The sequence below is a fragment of the Mastacembelus armatus genome, chromosome 15 (assembly GCF_900324485.2).
Source record: "Mastacembelus armatus chromosome 15, fMasArm1.2, whole genome shotgun sequence".
Taxonomy (NCBI): Eukaryota; Metazoa; Chordata; class Actinopteri; order Synbranchiformes; family Mastacembelidae; genus Mastacembelus; species Mastacembelus armatus.
Window position 1 is genome coordinate 22,360,130 of NC_046647.1, and position 12,215 is coordinate 22,372,344.

At 45.2% G+C, this 12,215-nt stretch overlaps 1 protein-coding gene across 1 annotated transcript in view; it reads right to left on the minus strand.

Moving 5' to 3' along the window:
- Nucleotides 1-10,869, minus strand: part of LOC113131731 (EMAP like 6) — a 46,137-nt gene extending 35,268 nt beyond the window's left edge. Inside the window, 1 exon segment of the mRNA XM_026309321.1 lies at nt 10,673-10,869. Coding sequence (XP_026165106.1) covers nt 10,673-10,869 — 197 coding nt within the window.
- Nucleotides 10,870-12,215: the final 1,346 nt, after the last annotated feature.

Here is a 12,215-nt window from a genome sequence, read left to right on the forward strand (position 1 = left end):
CAGGTTTTATTCAAGTTTAATGCAGGTGCTTCTTTTGGACTCTCACCTTAATCTGTTCCAAAACTGAAAACCAACATAATGTGACATTTTAGTGGCAGCGCCCTGATTGAAAATATAAATCTACAAAGTAAAAGTACAGGCAACATCAAACTGTCCAATAAAAACATGAATGTTTATTTTCCTTGTATCCATCTCACTTTGGGTAAAGTCCAGAATTAAATATCCCCTTTTTTAATTATCTGACTTGCAGGGATGTAAAGTGTATATAACTTTTTTTTTTTTTTGTGAACCTTGTTTTTTGGAGATGACAATTTCTTTATTATTCCAACTTAACATAATGAGTTTTCACCTGAACCTGATGCGACATGTTTTTCTAAAACTGAATTGATGCGTCTAAATTACAGCCTGATGCTGGCTCTCCTGACAGCCTGGGTATTTACAGGGAGAAGTGATAAATCATCCATTTGCTGCAGATCAAAAGTCTGAGAGAGACGAGGCCCAGAGCTGCTGCTGCTGCTGCTGCTGCTGCTGCTGCCAGCGGGGCCATCTGACCGAAAGCAGGCGATCTGGGAAACATTCAGCATAGTGGTTAATTAGGTTAATAGGGCCAATTAAATTGGAATGAGCACACACCCTCTAATAGATACTGCAAATGCCATATGAATAATAAATTAGCTGCCTCTTTCTTCTTCTGTGTGTGTGAGTTGTCATACTTCCTTCCTCTGTGTGCTCAGAAATCATCCTCTGGAGCAAAGAAATCCTCTCTGCCTCCCCAGTACTTTCTCCTGATGCTGTGACCTCTGACCTTTGACATGATACTGCAGTTCATTTTGACCAACACGCAGCTTTAGAAACTTTGGGTTTAGCTGTCTAGAAGAAAATAGGTGAGTGTATTTATAGCAGGTGGTGAAATTAGGGCAGCTTCCATAAATAGCCCAGAGGAACTCCTCCTCTGTGTGTGTGTGTGTGTGTGTGTGTGTGTGCATAACACAACAATTATTTCTTCTCCCCTGTGAACGTTTTGGGATGAGTGAAAATGCTGCAGAGTTTTTTTTTATATCTGACAACATCCTGACTTTTCGTCCAAATATAGAAATGTGTAGTTTTGGGGACTTTAGGTGTGTCACACATGGAGGCGTCTGATTGGCCCCAGATTCATCCTGCAGCCAAACATCCACCTGGAGTCTTAGCAGAAGGTCTCAGGTAAAGACTGAAGTCACTGAGGGAATCAGATCCACAATGTACAGTCCGAACGTGCACAATCGTCACATCCCAGGGCGTCAAACACTGACGACACTGACGATACCGTGATTGTGTTCAGGTCAGGGAGGTAAACAAATACAAACTGTTCAGCTCCAGCACGGATGAATTTGATCGCAGCTTTGAGGGAAACTGTTCACTCGTGTAATCCAGACACGACATGCTGCAAAACAAATCCATTCGACAGGAAACTGCCATGTTTTCTGGCAGTGAGGAAGAAATCCTTGATGGAGGCTGCCGTGCTGAAGAGGAAACCCCTGAGAGTAATATCGGTTTTCACCGTTGCCCAGAAAGTTTCTGCTTCCACACAGAAATGGACGAGACATCTAATAAGTGACTCTGAGGAAAGAACCTTTTCCTAAAATAAAGTCGACGTCTCTTCTTTTAAAGGCGCGATAAGGACTGCAGTCCCTCCTCACAATAAGTAGCTTAGGTTCCGTTTCCAGACCTTTCAGAAGAGTGACATAACAGCCTGAGGGCTTTGTGACTCTGTGTGAGGAGAAGTGTGTGTTGCAGTGTGTGTTGCAGCGTGTTTGAGTGCCAGCAGATCGTGGGAACGTTCGTAGCTGAGGGGCAGATTGGCAGCACGATGCCAGGCAGATAATTTCTTAGTCATCATCTTAATGAAGACCACTGAGCTGTGAGCCCACAGAGCCACCAGGCCTGTGCTGCACGCTGCTGCCATCGACAGACTCTGTCGCACGGAAAGAATCACGTATCTGACATCACCAAGGCTTCCAGGAATTAGCTCCTCTTCTTCTCTCTGAGGTCTTTATAGCAGATATTGGACAGGGACCTTGAGAGTCAAGTAGTGACTCAAGCTCAACACGCTTTTGTCTGGATCCTTTTTGTGCTCAGTCCAAAGTCTTGTGGGTTCTTACTGTTCAGCGGAAATTAGCTTTAATTATTAGAACTAAAATCCCAAACGGTGTCTACGTGTTCAGGTTTCACCCTGATCTGCTGCTGTAGGCGCTGATGGGCCAGCACACGGAGCAGGAGTGAAAGATTAAACGACAAGAAGAAGAAAGAGCGGAGGAATATTTTTGTCTAGCACAACTCAGCACAAACAACAAGTCTCGTCCACTGTGCAGGATCAGGTCCTTAGTGGCTCTTGATCGTAGCTGAGACAGTTCAGCAGCAAACATACGCCTCACATGAAGCAGGAATCTGAGTCCAGGTTTCCAGGTTTGTCTTCACATGTAGCGTCTAATAGTTATTTTCTCTCAGGGAAACCTAATAAATAAACAAGCATGGACAGTCTGCCAAGATGTAATGGGCTGAACACCACAGCCTGAGGCCAGAGAGCTGGACTGAACCCACCATCAGCCAATAAAAACCGTTCACACAGGTGGGATTTGGTCCTGACTGGAAGCGTTTTCAAACAGTAGTATTTGGTCTCAGACGGTGCTAACATAAAACTCACTGGAAAAGTAATTAAAATCTGAAATATTGCAAAGCCTGAGCTAAGAAAAATTCATAAAACACTGCATCCTGAAGGTGAAATGTTAGACAGTGGGTGCAGGCGTCCAGATTAGCACGAATGCTGCCAGGATCTTAACTTCAAACTCAGCCAAAGAAAACCAGAACTTCCCTTCACACATCTTCCTTCAGCCTGAAAGCACAGCCGGCAGGGTCCTTCTGACAGTGAACGCATCACTGACCGCTCGGCCTCCTCTCTGGCTACCAGCCTGGCCGCCAACAGCGCCAACAACCATTACACATTAAGCTCCCTTCTTTATCAGCTTAGCCAGTTAGCATAACGCCCTCCCCTAGTGAGCAGGAAATGAGCTGTGCTGCGCTTCAGAAGACTCGCCACCTTCAGGGGCCCAGACAGACTCAGTCCATGCCCGGGGGTGTCTCTGTGGATTAGTCTCAGCTCAGCATCGGCACTTCTGGCTCCACTGGTTGGTTTTGTGGTTGCTGATGAGGACGAGGAGCCTGTGGGTCCGTGTTAACGGATGCATCGAGTTCAACGCGCCTCCAACCAGAACTAACATCTGTAATTTACATCACAGGAGAAATGTGGTGCATTATAGGGTTTTAGAAAAACTACGACAAACCTGCCCCATCTCTGTAGTTTTAATCCACAAACTACATGTGCAACATGTACTCCATGTACTACATGTAGTATATGTACATGAGCACATATAGGCTACTTCTACTGCTGCTGAATAACCCAACAAACATAATGTCTGCAACACAAAACCTGCATTTTCACTGTGTCACGACGTCCCTGCAGTTTGTCTACAAAGAAGGAATCAAAACAATTAATATTAATATTAAACATACATTATGACGGGATTTGGACACGAGTCAGCCGTAATATGATTGAATGTTAATCCCAAAAACTCTGGAGCGGTTCCTTCCATTTAATGTGAAGACTTGAATCTGAACCTGTCCAATAAAAATGGTAATCAGTGTTAAACAGAGAGAGCTCAGTGTGTCGCTGTGTGTTTGTGTGTCAGCTCCTGTTGGATGTGAGTTGGTGTGTCGGTCCTGCTGCTTCACGTCTCTCAGGTAATCTGTATGTCAACACAGCATCCGGCAGATATTCAACACCGCAGCTGGAAACACAAACAGAAATGTGTGTGCGTGGGAGTCAAGTCTGAGAACTGGGAGATGTCTCTTCTGCAGATGCTTTCAAGGCCAAAACTTCAAATCAGTGACACGTGACAAAGGAAGCAAGCTGACGTGTCGCTGCAGAGAAACAAGAAATAATTTAACCTATAATCTCTACGTTCATAACAATAAGACTATGAGGGTGTGGAAGGTTTCTCTGGTAGTGATGAATCTGTAAAGAATGACCAGACTGAGCTTCACACCGAGTCTCTGTTCAGTGTTTAAGGCTTCTGGTTCCCTGGTTCTTGGCCTCAGTGTTTCAGGCTTCTGGTTCCCTGGTTTTGGGTCTCAGTGTTTCAGCAGCTGGTGAACATAGTGGAGCATTTAACAGCTAAAGAGACAGGGATTTCCCTAAGAAGGCGGTGGAGACCAAACCCAGAGCTCAAACTGAGGGAACACTACGCTGAGACTCAGCAGGTGGATATGGAAGCTGCAAACCGTGTTTGCTATTATTTTTTAAACCTGTTTCCCTGAGATATTCAGGTTCATTTACAATATCTTGGTATCACAAGAAAACAAAAGGAAAATTTCTGAAGGTTTATCATGAGTGTCACAGTGATCACACCTGAGTTCACTTTAACATGGCGGACTAATCCAAAACTGGGCACCAAGTCACTGATCCTGAGATAAAGACCCTGTAGTGCCTGCTGCATAATAAACCGGAGTTCGACCAGAGATCACTGCGCTGAGGTCCTGAAAAGTGATGAAGAAAACACGTCATCACTGTTACTGCTTCAGGTTGTTAAAAAATCTGTCTGACACGGTAACATTCGATATTAGTCCTTAAAGAAAAGGCTCCATTTGAGACCAAAGCTGCAGTTTCTGCTGCAAATTGAACCTGAGCCACAGTTGAAAAATGGGACAGACTGAGCTAATTGGACTGATCCATTAATCCCTTCAAGCAAACAAATGCATTTATGAAAACTATGTAGAGTAATATGAAACCTTGAATCGAATCTTGTGGAGTTAGACTGATAACCTTTAACCCTGTTGTATTAACTACAACAAACGTGTTTTCTCGGCTAAGCAGGAAGAAAATTCTGAGGGTGGACTCGTGCTCCATCAGCTGCAGAGCACACCACTGGTTTATTTTGTCCAGTCAAGCAGAAACATCGCAAAACTACACAACAGCAAACACAATGGCGTCCTTTGGTTTGGTGTGTGTGTGCGTGCGTGTGTGCGTGTGTGTGTGTGTGTGTGTGTGTGTGTCAGCTGGTCGGTCAGGTTCAGCCTGCAGGCACAGCAGGAAGTAGGACAGGAGAGGAAACACAAAGAGGGAGACTCCTCTTCCTCCTTAAACATCAGCCAGTCACAGGAACAGGACTGCTGGATGGGATGAGTTTAATGCAGCTGCATCAGTATAATCATCATTTTACACACACACACACACACACACACACACAGACAGTGCCTGGTTCGAGTGTGTTTCCCCCCCATATAAAGCAGGTGCAGCCCTCTAATTCTACCAGTCATTATCAGCATCTTGAGGATAGATGAACATTATCAAACAAAGCAGACGCACTGAGACTGGAAAAATGTGCAGCATCCCAAAGGGGGAACTTTCAGCAGAGAAGAAGAGAATCGTGGCTTCGAACCCAGGTAACTTCAGTATATGGAGTAAAACTGCAGGTACCGCTTCTGCAGGTGCAGACGGCGCCGAGCGGCTTGTCCTCTCCACTGTCGCCAAGTGTCGCCTTGAGATGACTGTGTTGTGCTGTGGTGCTATACAAGTAAAATCAACTGAATTAAGCTTTGCCACATGGGAGCGGGTTTGTAATGGAAGGAGGAGACAGTGAGACGGCTCCGTCAGCATCATCATAAAACCATATTAACCTCTGACCCCTGATCTTCCATGAAGCATTAAACCCCAAAACAAAAGCCAAGAAGAACATTTGAACTCCTGTTTGGACCTGAGCTCTTGACTGCATGTTCAGCCTGACGATAATTGCTGCTATTCAGCGGCAGCCTGATGCTTTGCTGCAGAGGGACATAAAGGGCGATCCCCCCCGGGAGGCCTCGGCCATGAAAGAGCCAATGAAAGAAAAAGACAGACCCGGTCTATCCCTTTCAGAAAAACTCAACGTGGATTTAATGCATCGACACGGAGCCTGCAATTACCGCAGCAATCCATCAGGCCGAGGGAGAAACGAGTTACAAGTCAAAGCTTTCAGCACAAGTAGCTGCAGAAATGTCTGACTTTTAAAAAGTGTTGACAGGAAGGAAAAACCTGACGCTGAGGACCACAAGATGAATCCTTCCTGATCCTCAGAATGTTCCTGTGTTTTATGCCTTTGCTTTAATAAACTGTAGCTCATCAAGTCTGCTCCAGAGTTTGGACTGGACCTACGTCTCTTAGACAAGACAAAAAAGAACAACAACCACTATAATCTGACAGCGACTTCTGGTTCCTGTGTGTGTTTTTATTGTCCACAGGTTTTTGTACTCAATAATAAACCAAGAGCCAAATCAGCTACACAGGACTTAGCACTGTGTGCTTTAAATCAGCTGTGGCTGAACCAAGTGAGGAGGGTTGTAGGTGCTCAGACCTGACCTGAGACCAGAACTCGCCTCCATCCATTACAGCGTGATGGTGTGCTGCATCAGACCGAGCCACCAAAACCACAAACTGATGCTACTGACTGTTTTCAAGCCGCCTGACGTTACTAACGAGAAACAGAAACATGGCTGAAGATGAGCAGGTTGCTGATTGGCTGCTGCTCCATCACCGACCACATGACCCTGCTCCTCTGACAGTTGGAGTTTCTTTATGCTGGAGCCTGTTTCACTCTCTCTACGTGTTTTCTATGGTTAATATTATTCACTCACTCATATGTTTTAATGAAATCTCAAAGTTCTGTGAACATTAAAATTTAAAATGACCAATATAGAAAAAAGTCCTTGATGGTGCATCATGTTATTAAATTATTATGATACTGATTGTCCACTGGGAAAAATAAGGGAAACTATTTCTAACTTTGAGGGAAAAGTACATTATGATTAGAGCAGACTTTCTCCGACTGATCGTTTAAACCTTAAAAAGATTAAAAATACATTAAAGTGATTAAAATCAAGTCCCACATTTCAGAAGCTGGAACCATAAAATGTTTGTCATTTTTTAATGTAAAAATACTTTTGATGTGTTTTTCATGCAAATAATTTTATTTATGGAGTAAAAGGAAAAAAATCCTTCACCCTGAGATCTGAAGTGGTTTGAAAAAACACCTTTGACTTCATCTGTTTTAGCAGCCATTCACTGCTTGAGTTGTATTTTTAGCCTGTGGAGCTTTCATGTCTATAAAGCACTTTGTTGATTAAGAAGAAAGTATTTATTGGTCTTTAAATACACGCAGCACGTTTCTTCTGGTTTCTGCAGATACAGCCGTGAACCTGCAGTCAGCTGAGGGCGATGGTTTGGCACAAACACAAATCTAACACTCCTGTCAGACAGCATGGCCAGCTGAGGCATTAGTGCCACACACACACACACACACACACACACACACACACACACACACACTGCAGGCTGCAGCTGCTGTATAAACTGTCCAAACATGCCTGCTGCACTGATGACTCATCCGTAGGCTGTTTAGTGTTGGTCACTACGCCAGGTGTGTGTTTGTGTGTGTGTGTGTGTGTGTTTGTGTGTGTGGGACCGTGTTGGGATGAATGAGTGACCTCATCTTCCTCCTCACTCGCTCTAATTCCCTCTCATCAACAGAGAAAATCCCTGTGTGGCTCCGTCACAGCTCTGATTTCCTTAAATCCTTCATTCAAAATGCAAAGACTGGACAAACTCAGGCCACGTCCAGGATCCGCTTTGCCAACAGTAACCTGGTTCAGATGCTGTGCAGCAGCAAATACACTTAGAAAGAAACCATCCTGGGGTGTTTGAGTATTATAAACCCAACAGTGCATGACTGATGATTTTAAATCCCCTGAAAGTTACAAGTAAAGTCAACAAGCGTCTCATGATCAGCAGGAAACCTTTTCACTGAGCGAATCAGAAGCTGTGGTGACTGACGACCACAAAACCCCCATCTCAAAATCCTCACAAGAAACTGTGCCATGAAGCACAGGCTGCTGAGATGCACTGGGTCAGAACAGGCCAGTTTTATACTGGACTCCTGCCCCCTGACACCTTGGACCACAAACAGACTTGGATGTTTGGGCTGTGTGGACGGTGATGCATTCACTTACCGCGGTAACCCTCAGTCAGCTGTGGGGGGGGGTGATGTGGCTCAAACACAAATCTGAGGTGCATTAGAAAAGTGATGTGCTTTGTTTGAAGAATCTCCTGATGCACCAAGGAGGCTAAAGTGTGTCCGTGCAAATCTTTACCATATCAGACCACGTTTGGGTTTTCACTGAACTGCTGCTTCCTCAGGTTTATCCAGGGATAAAGACTCTCCTTATTTTCAGACACTTACAGCAGATAATTAGTTCCAGTCCACAGGAAACCATACCCTCTATAATACTCTCACTGTGTTTAGCTGGAGATGCGTTCATGAACCTGCAGTGTAGACTCATTTCAGCTGAACCCCCAGGTTTTCTCCTTTTATCAGATCTGGGACCTACACACACTGGGCTCTGTCACCAGCTAAAATAAGACACAAAGATCTTGGCTGTGTTTAATGTCTGTGTCCTGTTTATTGTCTTTATTTCGTGTTAGTTATTTGTATAATATCAGTGGTAAAAATGCATAATGCTGCCTTCAAGCTGTGTGGGAAATATCAGCAAATATATGAATAATGTGTCTTCACTTGTTACATTTCTGTTCTATTCTATTCTATTTCTAGTCGATGTGATTTACGACACATTTACATATCCTCCATGTTTGCCAGATGACATGATTTCAACACATATTAAATCTGAAAGATTATTATCAGGAGTGATTAGGACACGTATGGTTTCATCTTCCAAACACACAAACACCAGTTTTTCTAAGGGTTTTGAGAAAAGTAAAGTTTCAAACATAACATTCATGTTTTTTTTTCCTCAGTAAAAATGTTGACGTGAACTCTGCATTTCTGTCAGCTGAGTGTTTCCACTTCAACAGGTTTTTGATAAAAGGCCAAATCAAATGTTGTTTTCCTTCCACAATGACCCATAGGGGCAGTTTCTGAGCAGACAACAGCAGGAAGACTTTGTCTTTCGACCTACAACTGTCACAGCTCAGAAATGATTTTCTGTCCTGGCACCTCTGTGGCTGAGATTTGGTTCAGTCTGGTTTAGGTCCATTATAAACTTGGACCTACATTAACTGATCCAGAGCAGGAGAAAGGTGGATGCAAACCGCAGGAGCAGGAGCAGGAGCAGGAGCAGGAGCAGGAGCTTAAAGTGCAGCAATAAACACGATGTGTGTGTGTTTAAAAACATGGTCACCCTGCTCTGGTCAGTGGTTCATGCTACGTTACAACCAGCAGGTGACGCTAATGAGAATTCATTGTTCAGGCCATGAGGTTGATTTGCTGCACTGACACTGATGAAGACAGGAAATGTAATTTTCATATATTCATATTACCATAGAAATTGTATTACAATACCAAAGAGCGTCAATATTACAGAGTACAGAGCATAAAGCAGCTACTGGACCCATCGGTCCCTGTGGTAGAGCAGCTACTGAACAGGTCAGACAGGTGCAGATGTTACAGGCAAACAAAGCATCAGCATCAGCTTCAGGTTTATGAATCTGTCATCTTCAATCTACTGATGGTTGGAACGTAGCACGTATGTGGCTGCTGGCTTTAAAGTTTGTTTTTGGCATCTGTGTACGGCTATTTGTGTTTAAGTATTTTTACTTCAGGGTCTGAGTTTTGAAGTATTTTTACTTCAGGGTCTGAGTTTTGAAGTATTTTTACTTCAGGTTCTGAGTTTTAAACCTCACGTTTAACTATTTTTACTTGAGGTTCTTCAATCTTGAATCTGGTTTAGGTTCATTTCCACTTGGTGAAGCTCAGGGAAAGATACTAGAGGAAAGAGATTTTGTGATACTTGAGTCCACCCTGACCTTCTCCTGTCACACATCAACACGTCACGACTGATGCCACGTGGCAGATTTACACACCGGAGAGGACGCACTAATGTGAGTGGTTTACGTGCTGAATGACAGATCAGGTTCTCCCCGAGGCTCATGGGACAAACTCCGTGAAAAGGACAAAGTCCGTCTGACGGACAAAGTGTGGGAAGCAGTGAGCGCTGCCAGCTGCTCAGATTTAAACATCAGCATTTCTTCATTACCCAAATCCACTTAACTTTCGCTGCACTGATGAAAACCCTTAAGAACCTCACATGCAAATATCAGCATCCAAAGCCTGAAAAGCAGTTTTCTGGCACAGCACGGGCCTGTTTAGATTCAGCTGCTGAATCAGGGGATAAACCAAACTGTGTGGGAGAGATAAAAACCCTGCCACAAAAAGATAAACCTTCAAACCCAAATGAAAAGACGAGTAAGAGGAGTGGACCCAGAACCTAACATGAGTCCAGCTGCCTCAGGCACAGCTGGGCATCCCTATGAAGGTAATACAGATGTTCCACAGGCCATTTTACCAGCACCAGACACCTTTAGACCCGGACCAACTGGTTTTTACCCAGACCTGCTTTGGACCTGGACCAAAGCGACTGCTACACAGCTACAGACATACAACTGCGAGCCATTACGACAAATGCCAGTCATCTTCCGGGACCTATCTGCACCCCCTGACCCCTTTCCTCTGCTGCCACAGTCAGGACCAGTCTTCTCTGAATGCCCTCACATAAACCCGCTTTAGGTGTCCAGGTGTTGCGTCACACTCACCTGATGATGTCATCGTTGTGTCCCAGGTAAAACCTCTGGCTGTGCTCTCTGGTGTTGTAGACCACGCCCACTCCGGCCACGAAGTACACCACCTCCTTCCCCGCCGTGTAGTACAGGTTATTCCGGCACTGGTGGCCCCGGTACCCGTACACCCAGTCCAGCCGGAGCCGGCAGCCCGGGGCGCTCCGGTCCGACATGCTCGCTCATGTGACGGGGCAGCGTGTCCGTGTGTTCTGGACCAGGATCCTCCAGAGCAGAAGAGCAGATTTCTGACTTACTGATATTTATTCATTCGTTCATTTGGTGTCATTTTAGTTCTGGTCTGTTATTTAGTGTCTGTGCTGCGAGTTCACGATGGATGTTACTGCAGAAAGAGCGGATCCTGGAGCTTTAGGCTTATTTCAGAGCTCATCATCATCATCATCATCATCATCATCATCATCATCATCATCTCCCACAGAGACTTTCTGTTTAGTTTCAGTTTTTTTATTGCTCCTAAAGGGACAGACCGTGTTTTATTGTCGTCTGGTCTCAGTCCAGAGCGAGACTTTAGAAATACCACTCAGTCTTCTTGTATTTATGATGGTTTTACTGCAGTTTTTGCCCCCGCCTGGATATTGTCCCTGTTGGACTCCACCTTCAGACACTTTTACTTTTCCCAAATTTAAAAACAAAGAGCGGAGCAGGAGAAACAGTGAGAATATCCTGACGCAGCAAACGGACACGCAGTTTGTGCTCCAGGAAAATATAATCCGTCCTCACACTAATCCCGGACCTCGGCGCAGCCCTGGCTCCTGCCGCACGGATGCGTTTGGATGTTCACATCACCCCGGCGCGCTCATTCACAAATCTGTGCGTGAGTAAGATCCACCGGAGTCAGGGTGCGTGATAATCCGCACTCTCGAAATTAAAGAAGCGGATTAATGATCGGGCAGTTCCGGACGGAGCCGAAGAGACACGGAGCCACAAACCCGATGTTTAATCCGCGCAGATGATCCAACTTCAGCGGGCAGAGGCGGGGAGAAGCCCCGGGTTCACACCGCAGCATCCCGGCCGGATGACGGAGAGGAAAGTCCTGATTCCCGGCCGGAGGAGAGCATCCTCCAGCTGCAGCTGCGCCCTCCACCCACAGGCAGACGGACCGGCCAGCAGGCGCACAGACGGACTGAGTACACCGGACGGGAGACCCTCCCTGACCGCCGAGTCCCAGCACTGTGATGTTTGCTCGCTGGTTTTCGGACTGACGAGCAGAAGCGTGAAGACAGCGCAGATCGCTACAGGGCGTTTCCGGTGTGGAACCTACAAAATAAAAGCCCGTTGAACCAGGTGCTGTACTGTGAGGAGTCTGAACCCTTCAGACCCAACCACGGTCCGCTTCATGATTTGAGCCAAGAGCAAAGATATTGACCAAAAAGCAAAGGTCAAAGAAACACAACTGAAACATAACAGTGAACCAGGACTATGTAGCCCCTTCATTTCGTTCCCGTTATCTATATATTGTCAATGGTTTTAATACTTGGGTTGCAAACTATTAAATATTCTC